At 37.9% G+C, this 18,915-nt stretch overlaps 1 protein-coding gene across 14 annotated transcripts in view; it reads right to left on the reverse strand.

Moving 5' to 3' along the window:
* The window catches only part of CTNND2 (catenin delta 2), a 644,208-nt gene that overhangs the window by 28,700 nt on the left and 596,593 nt on the right, over window positions 1-18,915 (reverse strand). For 9 of the 14 annotated variants that reach the window (XR_003571787.1, XM_027889023.1, XM_027889022.1 and 6 more), the window contains 3 exons: window positions 10,519-10,729; window positions 7,184-7,268; window positions 1,308-1,433 (listed from right to left, as the gene is read on the reverse strand). Coding sequence is in view for 13 of the 14 variants with exons in the window: in XM_027889023.1 (XP_027744824.1) it covers window positions 1,308-1,433; window positions 7,184-7,268; window positions 10,519-10,729 (422 nt within the window). In the remaining variant the exon portion in view is untranslated. Of the gene's footprint in view, window positions 1-1,307; window positions 1,434-4,388; window positions 4,609-7,183; window positions 7,269-10,518; window positions 10,730-18,915 lie in introns of those variants that run through there. The other 5 variants (XM_027889025.1, XM_027889026.1, XM_027889032.1 and 2 more) reach the window with 2 other exon arrangements.

The following is an 18,915-nucleotide window of genomic DNA, read 5'->3' on the forward strand; positions in this document are numbered from 1 at the left end:
ATGTTCTTAAGAAAGAAAACAAGAAATTATACATTTGAAGACTATAACTTTTTGCTATATTGTTTATAGAATATCTTCTAAATTTATTCAGATGATGCTTTAAAAAAAGCTTGAATATAGTAATTCCACAGAAAATGTCCACATTTTCTTTATTTAAAATCAATTTAGGAATTTGCTTAATTCCTACTTAACAAAAGAAATTAATGTCATGTATCAGATGATAAAAGTTGGCTGTTTTGAGTATTGTATTCCTGTTAGCTAAAGATTAAAAGGATTTACCCTAACATTGAAAGATATTTATATCTACGGTATTTAAGTGACACCTTCTGTAATGCCTTCTCTCTTTCAGGCAAACTTTGTGCAAAAAAACCAATAGAAATAGCATAACTACTTTGTCCTGTGTGGCCAGCAAAAATATGTAAATTTCATTTGTCTCTAAATATTTTATCAGAAATAATACACATCTGTAGATATGTATAATAATACATACACACACACACACACACACACATATATATACACACACACATGGCTTCTCCATGGACTTACTTGGATGTTGTGCATATGTAGAAGGTATTTTGTTTTTGCAATAATACCACAAAGTAGTATTTTAATATGAAGAAAATATTAGGAGTAAAAAAAAAGAATACACTTAGTTAAGGAAATAGAATTTTAGAACCTCAAATTAAAGACTGCCTCTAACAAAAAAATGCCCAGTCCTTCTAATTCTCATCAACTATAATTCTGTCTGAAGGAAATATTTGTTGACCCTATTAACAGAGATTTTGAAAATTAGCATTTAAAAAATTTAAGTGACTCCTGAACACACTGATTTTTATGTAAATATGCTAGTTTACTGGATTCCCCTTACTAAAATATGCAGCTATTGCTTTTTTCTTAAGAGATACCATTGCTTCAGAAAACAATGCAATTAATCTGCTACTGTAACACAGTGCTTATCAATAGCTGCCTTTCTGTTTGAAAGGTTCAGACAATCAAAAAAAGAGATAACAGAAATGCTAGCAAGATTGTCAGGGAACTGAATGTTTTCCTCAGAGAGACCAAATCTCTGCACACCTTCCTCATGCGGCTGAAATGAACAGGAGTACTCTCTTCAGTGAAGTGGGACACTTTCCATCTGTAACCTACATGTTTCAGTGAATTAAATTGTTTAACTTAAAATCATATTCTCCAGTAAGGCTTTTTTGCTTTTGATTCAAATGTCTCCTGTTGAGTTCTCTTGAGTACAAATCTCAGTATGCAGTAAACATAACAATTCAAGACTGGTCAGCTGACAGCCAGAATACCTGGGTTGGGGAATAGATTCTGGTTTCTTGGCTCTGGGAGAGAGTATGCTGAGCGTGCCATGACCCAGAGTCGTGGGTTGGTGAAAATCCTCTGTCATCAGTCACACTGAAGCTTGGGGACGCCCACTGCCATAAATCAATCAATCAGTCAATCATTTATTAATCAGGTACTTGCATTTTCATAGTTAATATAAAAATGGGCTCTAAACAATGCCTTCTCTATAATGATACTCCAGCTTTATAATACAGTGGGGTCTTTATCTTAAATTAATTCATCCTTTTTTTAAGAGGGTAACATATTAATCTGAAAAAGCTCTTGCCAATTGTACAGAAATAAATTAAGCCCTGCTGATAGTTCAGCACTGCAAAATACATATGCCCATGAAAAATCTGAGCACATGAATAGTTCCTTCAAGTCAAGCCACTTTTTGAGGAACTATTCTATTCTGGATTTAGAATTTACATTCTTAATATATGGTTTAAGTTCTGCACAGACCTCTTCATTAGATAAATCTAACCTAAAACAGTTTCTTTTTGGGGGATGTCAGACTAATGATAATCTTACCACAAGAAAATCCAAATGATGTGTCCCAAGTCTACATGATAGCATGTTGTAATTAACATTTTGAGTAGCTGTATTTTATTTAAGAAAGGACTTTAGATTCTAAAACTCCTTGAGTAGGGTTTTGAAGTTTAATACTGGCCATCTTCATGGAACATTTAGCCACAAAGGACCTCACACTTCTCATCATTTTATTATTCTGAAAGTCACATGAAAAGCGAGTCCTCTTCTATATCCAGATGGGCCTTAACTCCTTCTAAGGCTTTGGGCAACTCTACGTGCCTTTCCCAATCAATGACAAACAAGGCCATCTTCAGAGTGACTACTCTGACTTCATTAAATTCCTATCACAATACTATCCCTGTTGTAAATGGCACAGTAAATGCTGAAGGACGACTGCCTGTAACAGCCTCCCTGGTTTCAAACACTGAGTGGTGTTTTTATTTATACAGCAGGTGAATACGACAAACATTTCTAATATTCCATGCAGAACAGAAACCTATGAGGGGAAAAAAATAATTTCTACAAATTTACCATGACACCTACTTGTATACTGGAAGACAGAGTAAGTTTAAACAAGATAGAATGTAAACATATTTTGCTGGAGCCTAAGTGGTTAGGAAAAGAAAATCAATTAATAGAAAACATATTCTTTCTGACAGTTCCCCCAGCTTTTTAATATTATGCACGTTTAATGTTAATTGAGTCTTGTTTTTAGGTAATAATTTTTCTTTCCTGTTACCCTCATTTAGCACAACCCTTTTGCTCAAATTTCCTCATGTAATTTAACAAGCTATCTGTGTTTAAGAGGAGTTGGTTATCTTCTTGAATACTGAAACAGAGTTTACTTGCTAATGGAAATCTGCTCTCTTACAGTCACATCTGTATTTTCGAAGGTGTCCCCAAATCTTCAACCAACTAATACCCTAGAGACTGGAGTGGGGGCCAGTGATCCTGACTTGGAAATAGGTGTCTTTAAAGAAGCACTGTAGTAGCTCCTTTCACATCGCTTACGTGGATAAAGTAAACAGGACAGGATCATTCTCTGCAGACTGCAAGCAGCACTTGTTTCTCCTGCTTACCATTCAGGTTACCAAGATACTTGAAGAAGAGGGGTGTACCAGCAGTTTAAAGTACAGGGGCAAGCTGTGGGATGGCTCCTGTAACTGGTGTTTAAGAAATGTTGAGCCATTAACCCACCTATGGGGCTATGGACCATGTGACCACTAAGCATGTTTGAAAGTCAGATTTTAGGTATTTTGGAATAGATTCACATAAACAGAGGCAGAAAAGTGATAGTTTATGAAAATATGTCTTGCTTGCAGAAAGCAAAGAAGTTTGAAAATTATGACATTGCCTTTGGGAGACAGTATTTCATCTACTGATGAAAAACTGTGATGATCACCCGTTTTTTACAGAACCACAGAATCAACCAGGTTGAAAAAGACCTCTGAGATCAGTAAGTCCAACCCATTACCTCTGAGATCAGTAAGTCCAACCCATTACCTAACACCACCTCATGCACTAAGTGCCATATCCAGTCTCAAATACCTCCAGGGGTGATGACTTCATCACCTCCCTGGGCAGCCCATTCCAGTGTCTGATCACTCTCTCTTTAAAGAATCCTTTCTAATGTCCAACCTAAGCCTCCCTTGGCACAGCTTAAGACCATGCCCTCTTCTCCTACTGCTGGTTGTCCAGGAGAAGAGACTGACCTCCACCTGGCTACAACCTCCTTTTGGGTAGTTGTAGAGAGCGATAAGGTCTCCTCTGAGCCTCCTCTTCTCCAGGCTGAATAACTTCAGCTCCCTCATAGGACTTGTGCTCCACCACACCCACAGTAAAGAATGTTATACCAATATCTGATTTAAACCTACACTCTTTCAGTTTGAAACCATCCCCCCCTTGTCCTGTCACTACATGCTCTTGCAAATAATCTCTCTCCATCTTTCTTCTAGCTTACTTCAGAACTGGAAGGTCTGAAACTCTTTTTCAAGAAAGATCTCCCTAATTTTAGATTTAAATTTTAGATTTAATTTTCTGTGTCTCCCATCTCACTGACTTGTGGAAAAAATTTTGCATTTTTCCGGATAAAAAACATGGATAAGATGTTAAAATTTTGTGTTGTCAAAAGATTCTGTTTGTACTCTTAGCCAGATATCCTACGATCTTGAGATAGGGTATGTAACTTGATTTGGTCAATGAGATTAACTAAATTGTTGCAGTTATTGCTGCACTTTTTTTTTCTGAAAATTTTGTTTGTCAGACACTGAGCAGCAGAATGAAATTTGTGCACACAACTACTTTTCTTATGGAAAATAGCTGAAGCTGGAACCTTGAAATCTGTTAAATGTGGGCTATTTTTTATGCAGTAGTTGACTTTGGCAGTGTCCTCAGAGGTTGCTTCATTTAGGTTTCTCTACATAGATGCATTACTCCCAAGCCTTGGTTAAAGCTAGGATCTGCTCAGTCATGATGGCATTGGTGCTGGCAGGAAGCACTGCACATACCCTGCTTAGGGCAGCCCTGCTACTTGCAGCAGGTAGGGTACCAGTTTCTGACTTCTGCACTTCACACCCAGGAGTTTATCGGGGAGTGCTGCAAATGGGAAATTGGTGCCTATGCACTTCTTGGCTTTTGGTTCTTCACATGTGTGGCAAGTCATTAGGCTTTCACACCAACCTCCAACTCTGGATTTCTGTCAGTGCAGTTTATCTTCTGCCAGCTATGGGATGTTTCCTGCAATGTTGAGCAAAATTAGGAAAGTGAAAGAGGTTTTAATGTTTTTGCCGATCCAGTCATATTTGGACTAAATATACTGACTGCTACTTTATCAGCAGTAAACACATATTGCCTTCATTTGCCATTAACACAAAGAAAAACACTTTTATTCTTTTTACCTCTTCTTACTTTACTGTAAATGTGTAGCTCTAAAATACACCTTCAAATTCAAACTATTTGGTTGCATTGTTTCTCAAACAGAAGAAAAGTGTTGCTGCTTTCACTTAAATATGATGTGATACTTGTAATTTCCTTGTATTACTATACAAAATTGTGTCTCTGTTGGACAATTCTTTAAAAGCAATTGTATAGATACTTCAGTACATAGGAGGAAATTGCTGATGTTATGCAATGGGTTTACTGCACTTCAAAAAAGGCTGTGCAAGTGCAAGATACTGCAAAATGCTGGTCTTATTACACTGTATGTTCACTCATTTTTACTGGCACATATATTTTAATGGGACAAAATAAAGATTGTGTTGACCCAGTATCTTTATATTACATAACTAGATGACTATTAGTATAACGGAAACTTTTCTAATTTTCCTATCATAAAAACATTTCCATTGCTTTCCAAACAGTGGTGCAACTCAGACAGCCAGCATGAGTCAGCCTACTACAGGCAAGTTTAATAACTATTATGACCTTATAAAGAACACTGTAAGTATTTTAATAAAAAGGAGTATTTTAAATTAACTATCTGAACATTCTGATTAAAAGAAACCATGTTTATACAAGGCTTAGCAGCACATAAAATGGCACGTAATGAGTATACAAATATGTAGCAGAGACTGACCTTCACTTTAAGATTCTGTGAAGCCTAGAGGAATTAGCCAATATAGAGATTAATAAAATGCTTCCTGAGAATATTAACAACCTGTCTGCTATGAGTGTCCTGGAAGCTACCTCTAAGGCTAACTTGTCCTATTTCCCATACCACAAGCACATACTTATGGCCATGGAAAATGTTTTTAAGTATGCTAGGTACTTAGTACCTAAGCATGCTTAGTATGTAAGTACATTACCAGGCATTCATGCTGGCAGCCAGCAGAACGTCCTTTAGCTGGCAGTATACTCCGAAGCCATACAGTGTATTACCTCATGCATGGAGCAACCCTGGAAACTGCTTTTCCATCACAGCATATATATATATATATATATATATATATATATAGACAGAAGGTTGGAAACGAGCCAGACATTGTAAGAACCTCTAAGAGATTAAGGTGCAATACAGTTCAGCCTCTACAGTGCAGCCACCCACATGCACAGAAGTCAGGCTATGCACACTTCCAGTGTGTTATTACTGCCTTGCATCAAGAAAAGCCTACTCTAGCTTGTGTTTGCTCCCACCTCTTAATGGGACAGTTGAGTACCAGCTTGTTAATTGGAATGTCTTCACATATGGTATCCCTAGGGTCGCTGACTGAAAATACTGGAAGTGAACAATGGAAGAGACTCAATAATCATCTTCCTCACTCTTTAGACTTGACTCAAGCAGGGCTGAGGCATGCAAAAGAACAGCACTTCAAACAGAAGGTCAGCTTCTGCCAGTTTGAGATTCAGTGCACATATTTTATGTAACTAAGTTATTTTTGCATGTAAAGTACGTACAGTACAGTGCTATGGCACTGTGAACCCTCCCTACTTCACCACTGCCATGCCTCAGCCTTAACTAGGACCTGAACTTTTCTGCCACATGAAGTCTTAGCTCTCCTTGATGAGATTACAAATACATATAACAGTTAGACAAGATGTGAAATTCCAAGGAAGAAGACATTGGAGAACAAAATCTGCAGGCTGATACTCACATGGAATGCAATTCAGTTTGGAAATATTCACCAAGAATTACTTTAAATGTTGCCATTTATTAAGTAGACAGTTACGTTTAAAAAGCTATACGGGATGTAGTTCCACAGTATTGTATTACCCTATTGCAATTCATTTTTAAGAGGTTAGCAGCCCTGTGGGAATGGCATTGTGCTATGGACTTCACAGACTGTCTGAAAACCAACTATATGAGGCTGCTGTCTGACAGCTGATCGGAAGTGAAGCTACCAGGTTTCAGCCCAGCTCCACACATAACTGGTCCCTAAGCACCACTCCTTCAGATACTCTTGTTTACAATCTCATGAGGAAATTTGGGAGCTGAAGGGCTGGAAATCTAGTAATCTCCTCAGAACAGGGTGGGGAGGTGTAAGAAGGACTGGCCCAGTAGTAGAGCTTGCATAGACAGGTTTATTCTATGAGCAGAGGATTTCACTCTCCAGGGTTGCCAGATCCAGTACTTTTTCTATGAATTTATTTTAAAATCAAATTCACACCCCATTTTTACCACCACACATATTTCCAAAGAGCATTTCTATGTTAAAAGTAGAAATGAAGGAAAAACTAATAGCTCCAAATATCTCAAACTTTAAACTCCAAGTGGATTTCCAGTCACATAAATAAATATTTTGGTCTAAAGTCTCTCAGCCCCCAAATTTGGGTAACAGTACGAAAGATGATAAATCCAGAAAATACCAAGCCTTACCTTCTTGTAGAGACTTCTCAGGTCTCTGTACTGCCACATACTATTGAGGACCTGAGATGCTGCTTTCACCACTTTAGGCGAATGCCTGTTACACACATATATTAAAAGAGGAGAGAGAGAGAAATAAAGAGTGAGAAAGAGACTGTTAAATACAAGAAACCATTCATCCCAATTTTCAAATGCATTGCTATGGATTTAAAGCCACAATTAAAGTGTGTTTCAAGTATACCATAAGATCTTTGGTTGGCATCTTGGAGACCAATGTATTTTTAAGCAAGGGCAATATACATTATCTCTATAGTACTAATCATTCAGTGAGGAGCAAAACATATGCAACTCAGTACATACAGGGATTCATGCTGAATGCATAGTAAGAGTAATGTGAGGTAGCAATTGCCAAAATTGTTGAGGACCCAACTGGCATTATATACATCTATGATGTCCTGGCTATAACTTCTGGCATAAAGGACAAGGAGTTCTTTCTCTGTAAGGTGCCAAACTTCAGCTCTTGACAATGTGCTCAACTCATTAAGTTCCTCTTAGCAGTGACCAAAAGAAACACTCCAGTTGGGTGATGAGCACTGGATTTCAAGTGCAGAGCCAAGATGGAGAAATAGAACTAATAATAAAAAGTCATGATAAATTTCATTAGGAATCCAAATGAGGATTTGGATTTAATGATGGCAATACAATGTGATGTTGAAAATCACATAACTTCACATGGGCTTTCTCTTCTGATAGGTTTTGAAAGAAAATCTGAACTATTGTTACAATCAGTTGGAGTCATATATTCCCCCTGGAATAGGTAATTAAAAAAAAACCTAAAAAAAAGTCTGTATATCAGAGAGTATTCATCTCAGTGAAGAAGGGTCAAAGAGGAACATACCAGGAAGATAATCCAGCCCACTGAGATAACTCAGCACACTGTGCTAGACCAAAAAGATGTAGGACACTGGAAAACCTTGCAAAGGCCAAAGTCCAGAAGGAGGATTGATAGAGTTTGGGGAAATTATTGAGATGATTTGTGTTTCACTCAAAAGAGGCATATAGAATATACATTGCAAAACCAAAGAGAAATCAGAAAACCAGCAGCATAAGTTACTGCTTTGGGCAGAAGTCTTCTCAGGAGTCACACTTTGGTTCATTCTGTGACTTCTGAGAAGGATCACTGGTAGGCTGACACTCAAGCTGGTAAAACAATGTTCATGACGCAACTTATTCAATTAACTTATATAGTATTTTCCTAGTAATTTATTTGGTGCTATTCTCCCCACTTTTATTCCACTTTTCACCCTGAGTACAGCAGTAGGTGGGTAATTAGTGAGTAAACAGGACTTTGATAAACCCATTCAAGTATATTGTTTTTATTAAACTTCCAGTTGTACTGGTTGGTGGGATGCTGGTAGCATGAAGTAATGAGGAAAATAACTGTGCCAACCATTGCATGAGTACTGAGGAGAGAAAGGAACTATGCAAAGTTGATATGGGCTTGGCCACTATAACCTTATGAACATAAGTGCTCTTGTGTGGCCATACAGGGAAAGCCCTGGGCATATTCCAAAGGCTATTGGGGCCAACCCCACACTCCTGGCACTGATATGTACCAGGGTGCACGGCCAGTCTAGTATCCTGCACTTGTAGAAGCACATGCTTTATACTGGACAAGATGATTTCATCCTGAAGTGTTTTACTGTATTAAGTTGAGCGTGCCAGAGTTTTATATCATTCCAACAACCAGCAATTTTGATTTTTAAACAATCAATTACATGTAAGAAACCAAACCAACAGTGCAGAGTACTAACATTTCTGAAAGCTGAAAAATGGAACTTCTACTTAAGATGGGCATTTGTAGCACTGTATGTTGACAGGTTTTCTTTTCTAGAACTGTGTAATCTGTAACAATTATAACACATGACTACAACTCAAAGTACTTGAAGGATACATATCATGATTCAGAAGGGCATTTTGGAATTCCTCAACATTACCTGGGCTAAATATATTCATTAGAAATAGATGTATTTCACAATTATGAGGAGTATTTAGACAGGGAATTATACCCTTGGATCCTCCTAAAACTGCCCATGATACTTTGAAAATTTCAAATTCAGCAGGTCTTAATAATCTCTACTAGATAATGAACAGGTAGACAAATGCATTATTCTGAGGAAAGACACATTCAGCTTAAGTGAAATGGATATGAACCTACTTGCAATATCAGTAAATGTAATCTAGAAAATATAAATATAAATTTAAATAGATTTAATTACAAAATGCAATTGTAAGTAAATTGGCAGAGCACGGGGAGTTTCCACAATGGGAATCACATACTTGGTCATGCTACTATGTTTTACCCCTTATAATTAGAATGTAAGAATGTTTCAATAATGAATTTGGTATGAAAGGAAAAGGGTGACAATAGAGGAAAAGAAATGCGATTAAATTATATTGGCAATGCTCTGATCACATAGGCGAGCATAAGTTCTCATACCAAATGTAGGGTGCATAAATCTTTCCTTCGGGTTGTGCCTGGCTTTGTGGGGCTCTTTTAGAGCTCTGATGCTGCAGTAGGCTGTGTGATGACAGCTTCAAGCAGGTGGACTGATGGGTTTTGTACACTACAGTGAAGGCTTTTTGTTTTCAAACTGCCATAGTCCCATTGCACTATACTTCAGCAGGTTGACAAATATGAGAACCAGGCTATCTGTTTTAGGCAAAAGAAGGATAAAGAGTGAACTCTTCATGAAGAGTGTGTACATAGGCAAACAGACAAGATGAAACCATAGCTGTTCTGAAAATGCCACAGTTGTGTGCAAGACTTTTTTTGCCTCACAAAGCAGCCTAATGCTCTCTTAGAAACAAGTAGTTAGGAGAATCCATGTATCTGTTTTTCTACTATGTCCTGCCTTACCAGCAAGCTGGTGGCAGGGAAAAGGCTGCTGTGAAGAGGGACAGTAACTTTATATTCTTCACTCCTAGAGCAAGAGGAGCAGTCACCCCTTCTGCAGGGTGCAGTCCAACTACTCTGGTCCCTAACGTTTATCAGGATCTTCTGGAATTGCTTGGAGGTAGTGGTTACTGTAGACAATTACTCTTCCTTAAAATGCACGTGGAGTGCACTCCCAGCACTGTTGATGGTACATCAAAAACAAAGCAAAGCAGAGGGAGACTTTTGGTACTGGCATTGTCTGTTTCTTGTCACCTTTCACACTGGGCATATGACTTCTGGTGAAACTACAGAATGCAACTCACGATTGCACAGAGAAGGCAAACACATTGAGGACTAGTAATAACTACTGGAGAGGTTAAAAAGGTGCAAGGTGATTTGCAAAACATACTTGTCTCCTTTACTCTTAGATATGCCAACCAGTTTCTCAATGCCGCCTGCGTCTCGTAAGGCCTTGGCATTCTCCATGTTTTTAGTGATGACTTCATGCAGAGTGCAGCAAATGGCAGTAACGGTGTCATCAGACATGGCCTTGCTCGCTGAGCTGTTGCTGTTGTTAGCGCCTGGCAGTCGGTGGACCAGATCCCTCATGGCATATTTGCCTTTGTTGAAAGAAAATGAAGGGAGAATTCAGAAGATACAGCAATAACAGGTGATGGAGAAGCACGCAAGACTATTAGCACCATTTGCAGCATTGCATGTAATCTAACTGGACACTGATATTATTTTGGAGAAACCCACATTTACATGATTGCATGTTCAAGCATTTCACACATTATGGACTGTAATATTTCCATGCTGCATTAGTTGGAGACATCAGATATGGCTACATCATGCCCTTTAAGAGAAAGAAACTATGATAGTAAAGGCAATATACGTATAAAGATAACCTGAATAACACAATTTACCAAACTTGGCAAGTCCTCATCTCCCACCAAACAAATTACAACTTGTTACTATTAATTAAATGTTCATCAGTTGTTAAAACCTCAAGAGTAAATGCAAATCCAACGTTGATATTTGTGAAAAAATCTTCTCTGAAGGACCAGTTTCACAGTACAAGGTTAATTCTATGCTACGTTCAGTAATTTAACTGGATTTATTACTGTTTCTTAGACTGTATTGTTCAGAGAGGACACCACCTTTCCCATACATCCTTAGCTGTACTGACCAGAAAGGGAGCCTTTCTGACATCTATTCCAGTCTGGTATTTAGTAAGGAGTTACTTAAGAAAAAAACACTAACCTGCAAAACTTAAAATATCCTAAAATGAAAGGAATTTTTACAATGGTCACATTGAACATTTCATGAAAAATAAATTCTGTCAATTACATTTGGACTCAATGATCATAAAGGTCTTTTCCAACCTAGATAATTCTAAGATTATTATAATTTTTTTCACGTTTCAATGAACAGATTTTTTTTTTCATAATTTCCCCTGAAAGTCATGTAGTACTTGTGAAAATAATACAAAATCAGCTTCTGAGAATTTATGCATGTAGTGTAAATATAAATACATATACATGTAGGGCAGGGTTAGTACCAGCACAGATACACAAGAAGCCTCACATCAGTTCTAGAGGATCACTACTAGGGTAAATGGCTGCTCACTCCTTCAGTGTGGTGAAGAGAAGACCTGGGATGGTGCAGGCCTGATGATGTTATTACTTAGGCCAGTGAAGCAACTCTGAATCACCTTCAGTGCAGCTGTGTTAGGAATTTGCAGGCAGCAATCACCGTGAGTGTATCATGAAGGATGAAAAGGACAGGAAAATTGGAAAATATAAATATAATTAGTAATCTAATCTACATCTCATTTTGTGAATGAAATAATCAGGTAAGATTATTGTATATAGTATGATAATTTAATCAGATTTTTTGATAACTTAAAAATGTTCTGATCAATTAGTTTATCAGTACTTACTAAAAATGTTATTTCTAAATTCATAAAAGTTGTTTGTGTCCATATTTGAAAGCAGAGGTAAGAAGAAAGTCACATCTTTCAACTATCCGACATTGAACCATTTTTATTTGTCACAATTTTGCCTGCTGTGGTAGAACTACAGTCAGTCATATTCACACAGGATACTCACAATAAACATAAAAACTGAAATCTCTGTACTGAATGGTTAAACGTAAAGATTATCAAATAGATTTTGTGGTAAGGTGAGGTCTTAGAGAATACTCACTCTATATCATATATATCATCATATATCATATATAATATAAAAGCATTCCTGGTTATCAAAGCCATAACATTCCCAACAAAATGTGTGCAGTAGCATTTGAATCTTGCCAGTGTGCTGCACTACAAATTCTGTCCTGGAACATTTTTATTTCTTTGAACTTAATATTTAATTTACTTGCATCAGAATTTTAAGCAATATTATTGATATCAGATGTAGTACAGCTGCTGTTAGCACTACTTTCTCTTTCAGAAATGGTTTGTTTGAGCAAACTGAAAATCTTCTTTTCCCCTATACATTTATGAAACACTGTTGTACAACATCCTGATATGCTATCTACATCTGCATCTGTTTGTTCTGTGTAACATGAACACATTAATAAATATATAAATGGCCAGTCTTCGCGAACGAAGAACTGGGGAAGGACTTTACACCTTCCAGCCTGCGCATTGGATTTTTTAGGTGAGACACAGTGTGCGCGGAACTGAGCCCACCCTTTAATCCTGAGGTTCATCTGCCGGGGCCAAGCACGCTTGGACGGTGGCAGCGAGGTCCTCAGGACGTAGATGGATTGCCTTATGGGCTAACGAGCTCCATCTTGCCCAGGGAGTGGCCCCGACCGGGAATCGAACCCAGGTCTCTGCAGTGACAGTGCAGCGCCTTTCCCCTAGACCACCAGGGGCTCCCACACATTAATAGGTTGTTTTTCATTTACAGTGATTACTTCAGTTTACAACATATATTAAATTAAGCTTGTATATCAAAAAATAAAATAAACTATGATTTGATGTAGCTTTCACTCTTCTATCTCAGTGCCTGCCACTCGTCAGGAGTAAGTACAAGTAGATAAATCAGATCAGTGAGACCTTCTCCTTTACTCTGTGCACACATCCAGAACAGACCAATGTTCCTTTTTGCTTTTACCCTCACCTAAATTGCAACAGAGCATCTCATCACCTCAGTCCTCTGGTGGAACCAGATCACAATGATCATTCCATTAGCAGCCAAAGATTGCAAGCCTGAGCATGGGGTATAAGGAAATCTGGATGGCTGCCCCAAGCAGATCTCTTTCCTGGAACTGACCTAGTATTCCAGGCAATAGTATTCATACCAGTACACACGCCTAGACACACAAGATGCTTCTTACAATAAATAAAAAAAGCTTTTGGAGCTATCAGGGAAATCTCAGTAGGAAAACTAAAACAAACACAATCAAGCACAGTATAAGCATTCTGGACATGCTAATGCTCAGCAGTTCTAACATTTCTGCTGTGCACACCCTTCAGTTAGGCACGAGAAGATCAAATCAGTATTAGATACTTCCAATAATACAGGTTTCTCATAGATGTGTAACAGTGGGACAGTATTCCTTATTCTGAACAGTTGTAGTAATTCCAGCTCAATACTGCTATTCAATTCTTAATCAGTTGGGTATTTAGACTATATCATATTATGTGTAAAATATATTCTGGGTGGGTCTGGTTGGGGTTTTTTGGTTGGTTAGTTTTGGTTTTTTTTGTTTATTTTGTTTTTGGGTTCTCTTTCCCCCCCTAAGAATTGCATGAAATTTAGCCTTTGGATAGTAGCTTTTAAAGAGGATTTACACAATATGTAAACATAGTCAACATCTTAACAAGAAAAAAACCCATATTTATTTCTTCAATTTCACTCATAAGGAAGACAGAAAGACATTACATAGCCATGATAGGAAAGGGGTTCTCCTGTGGGTGTTTGGGACAACATTTTTCTCATACTATACAGTTAAAAGTTATTTTTCTCAGCCAGGACTTCCATCACTTTCATATTAAGAGGGTGATTCATCTAACATCATGCAGTAAGTCTTTAACTGTAAGATGATAGTATTTGCTTATTATTTCAATGATGAAGATTTAATGTCTTTTCCTTTGCATGATAAAGTCTCACTAGCACCTTAATAGCTGCCTCCATTACTTAATTCAGGAAACTTATTACTTCATGGGATCAAACTGATAGCTGGCCTAAGAGAGAGTCTGCCTTCAAAGCCAAACAGTAGAGCAAACTATTCTTCTCATAGATTTAACCAGAGTAAAAGCAGATAAGGTTCTACTTCTGGAAATATTTCCCTACTATTGCCTTGAGACAAATTCACTGCTGTTGTGACCTCGTTGACTTCATTTCCATTTTCAGTCATCTCTGAAAAATTACTTTGACAGGTTGGCAAACTAATTAAACAGTTGTGACACGGTTCCTAGTTTGAGGGAACAAGACTAGGAAAATTGACCTATTGAAAAAACAAGAAACCTCAAAAAGTTACTAATTCAAGCTAAGAACCCTGTCCTAGAAGTAGAGCTTGTTCTATAGTTCACCATTTTTCTCCCCCTTTAAGATATCCATTAATTCACATATGTAGCTAGATAATATAAAAATGGCAAAATGTCACCATACTTTATTGTAAAGATACAGATATCCTATGCCAGATCTACTGGTGCTTTTATGTCACAATACATGGGAATTTTCTTCTTTTTGTGCTAACATGCACTACACTTAGACATATGTGGGTTTGGGCACTTTTACAATCCTTGTATTTTTAATACCATTCAACTTCAGCATTTCACAGACTTTATGGAAAGAGTATGACTGGAGAGCTATTATTGTTGCTTTCAATCATTATTTAATTAATATGCCCAAACTGTCTAATCAATTTGTCTGGAACAAATTTTGATCATGAGTCAGTGTATTCAACTGATAGTCTAATAAATTAGAGTGTTCATTTCATGATAGCAGTGGTAGAAATACCACTACTGCATTTTAAAGTTCACTTCTGCACCATGCTTTTATAGCCAGATACCATTGTTTTAAGGTATAATTGATTAGCACAATTGGCACTAGTGTACCACCTACAAGTGCCTCTCCAGATCCAGCTGTTGCTGTTCCAGAGGAACAGAGGAACGCTGTCCCCTCTCTGAACACTGGAAATTTTCTAGTACACACTGAGGTGCAAGAGGGGGTGTAAGAGCCCACAAAAAAAGAATGATTATGCTTATTGCAATATGTTGTAAACTCTGGACTCAGACTGCCAAGACAATACAATGTATTTTGTAGGCATCAGAGCAGCAGTGAAACTCATGCCATTAAAGGGGGTAAAATTTCGTTACTTTTCACAGGGAGATTTTTTTTTGCCACTGAAAACACTTGAGGGTGTATTGCTATTGAACTATTGAACTATGTTATTGAACTATGAATTGTTATTGGAAGACCAAAGTGGAAAGAAACTGGAGCAGTAGGACTGGAAAGCATGACCCCAAAAGCATGAGCTCCACCACTTTTAGCAAGTATGAGAGAACAGAGGACTCTGTATCAGTTTGGGATTTAGGTGCAAAAATAAAGATGAAACCATTTTCAGGCATGAAGGGGGAAATTTATGTGTACAGAGGGAGCTAATGCAGTTTCAAATTCCCTTGAATACCTGAGATACCTACATGGAGTTAGTAGACCTATGGAAAACATACAGCCTTCTGGAAAAGCAGATGTAAACAAGATAGGATACTCTACGGTCTTTAATGTTCAATGCTTATCTCTAGGCATATAGATATGTTTGGCCAAAAATGTTTTTTTTTTAGGTACCCAAGTCCTTTTACTTCTTATGGAAGTGACATGCACAAACATTTGTAATCTATAGCACTTCAGAGTAAATGCATATCAAGGCATTTCACTACATAATGGTAATGGACTATAGTACTGCAGTTATCCCTATCCAAAAAAACTCTCACCTCAGCTCAGTCATTGGTAAGGGAATGAGTGATGGATTAACTTTAACTGGTTTCAGTAAGCAGCTCAGAGCTCATGGCCTGGAGCCACTGCTTTAGCTGCTTCATATTAAGCATAGCCTGTCATTTAAGTTGGGATAATGAGTATTTAAGCTAGAGAACAATGCCAGATTTCATTTCCTTACAGGTTTATTTGAATTTAAATTTTAAGACTCTGTGGAGATAAATTATTTTTTGAAAAGACAGAAAGAAAAAAAACTATTACACACACATGCCCTCCTGTGCCCCCAAGGATAGATGTGAACTTTGCTCATGGCTGTTGAGACAGAACAAAGAACCAGGTGGAGGTCTCAGATTCCCTCTTCTCTTCAGACAAATGATCCACTCTTTTTAGTTTTTCACCACTTCTAATGACAAGCAGCAAGATTTCAAGATAAAGGATTGGTATTTGGTATGGACCATGACAAAGAGGAACAGTATTGTTCCCTGATGTATTGTATGTGATGTGCCAGTCATTGGTTTTCTTTCTTGAAAATCTTTTTTATCAAGAATAAATTCAACCATTGGTAGTGTGGCATATAAAGCTCTACAGGGAGCAGGAATAGTCATCTTTTACAGATTTAGGGAAGAAACCCTGAAACTTCCAATGAGTGATGAAAGTATGTCAAACACCAATAACTGTGTGGCAATGTCAATTGAGATTTGCTTGTAAAAGAATCAAATTTCTAAAAGGGAACCAATATGGATGCCTTTATCTTTTGAGAAAGATTAAAGATGTTGGCTCTATATTTTGAAAAACGGTATGGTATGAGGAGAACAAGGAATGACAATGGGCACAGCCATAACAAGGATGAAAGAGCAGTATGTATAGAAGCTATTGGCACTGGACAAAGAAAAAGAGATGCATTTTGGTATTTTGAACCTGAACATGCCATGAGAAATCACAACCGGGTGCAATGCAATCACTGCTTTTCAGCAAAATGCTTTCTCCGATCCTTCACAGATTTTCATTCCTATAGCAGCATTTTAACCCAGCTACCTTCCTCCTTCAGCTTTTCTACTTCCAGAAACATAACTTTTCCATTACATATATTTCCTGCCTACCTCTGTATGATTATTTTTCTTGTTTTCAACTCACCTTCTCAGAACTACTCCCTATCTCCTCTATTACATAACTAATAACTTTTCTTCCTTGAGCTGTAACCTTTCAGGCCTTTGGGTCTTAACTGTGAAGTTTTCATTGTCCTTTGCCATGTCTTGTAAATCTCTGCATCTGCCTTGTTTGCCAGGCTTTTCCACTCTCTCTTCATACTGGTTTAAATGCCTACAGTTTGATGCTCAGCTAGATCCTGCTTTCTTCACACCCCTGCATGTCCATGCCTAATCCCCCTCGGGCCCATGCTTTTTACTGTTCTCAACAAAAGGAAATTTTAGCTAGTTTACAAGCATAGATTTTAGACTCAAAAATACCAGTGTGTTTAAAAGCTATTGCTCTTATGCTACTGTCTCTCTTGTGTATCTCAATTTCACAATTATTTAATCTGCTGTTATTTGCAACACTACTTTTACTCCTCTCTCAATGGAACATCTTCATATTTTGCATGTCTCTCACACAGCAAGACTGCAGATACTCAGACTTTATATTATCTTAAAAACTAGACACTGAACAAATTCCAGGGCTCTATAGCTGACCATAACCTGCTAATTCATGTCCCAACACGTGCTTTAAAGGCTAGATTCATGTCTGCACTTTGCATGCAGAAGCACTTCAGCTGGTTCTGTTGGAGCTAATGCCAAAACTAGAGAGATGTATTGAGACTCTGTTGTGCATCTTTGCCTTCTTCATCTTTGCTGCTCTCTTTTTGGCAGTTGTCATGGGATGCATGCTGCCTGCTATGTGGATTTCTGGAGAGACTAGCTCGCCTTTGGGGGAGTATATGTCTGCAGCAGAATAGTCAGAAAAGTAGTACAGAAATGGATTTATGTGTACCATGGCCAAATGGATTTTCTGTTTCTTAACAGCACCTCTCACCCAGCACAGTGGGTGGCTTGTATTTTGAATGTTCATCCGTATATCAGCTGAGCAATGTCTATCCTCCCTCTCCCATACTGGAGAAGAAAACCAAACACAGGCAGCCAAACTCAGGGTGCGTTCTCTGACTTGCAACCTGGTTTTTGAAGATGAATTTGGAAAAAGGTGTAAGCATTAATTTGCTGACTGTCTCACCCATGCTGGGACTATAAAAATGAGGCAGTTAAAGTTCAGTTTGACTTGCCTAATTATCTGCTGACCTGATATGCCAAACAACTGCTGGGTCCACAGAAGGAGAAAAATCTCCAGCAATAAGCTTCTATTTGTCACCCTCAGCAGTAGAGGCACTCAGCATTTTTTAAGACAAACTATCACTTGTTACTGTTTTTCTGTTGTTCCTACTCCCTTGACCAGAAAAAGGGCTTTGGGTGGTGGCTTTGGCTGTCTCCCTGCTGTCTTAGCTCTGGAAGGTTGTCTGGGAACAAAAACGACAAACTCAGGCTTTATTGTTGTTGGACCAAGAAATTTATTCTTGTACATTTGGGTTTTATATCCAGAATGGATGGAGTCCATGTGTGCGATAACTCAAATTATTTCCTTTCTAAATAATTTTGATTACATTTCCTGCCAGGTATACAAACTAGAAAAGGCATGAAAAAGAGTTGTTAGCCTACCTGTTGACTCAGGTAGGGCAAACATATCCAATTAAACAACAGCTCCTTTACACACCAACAGATTTATTTCTTGTTTAGACTGCACTGTCATCTTTCCTTTCATCTTTTCCCTAGCCCAAGGTAAAAAGAGATTCTGCAAGGGAAGTGATT

Source organism: Empidonax traillii, unplaced genomic scaffold (genome assembly GCF_003031625.1).
Source record: "Empidonax traillii isolate 1590-97213 ecotype Southwest subspecies unplaced genomic scaffold, ASM303162v1 scaffold249:size1902748, whole genome shotgun sequence".
Lineage (NCBI taxonomy): Eukaryota > Metazoa > Chordata > Aves > Passeriformes > Tyrannidae > Empidonax > Empidonax traillii.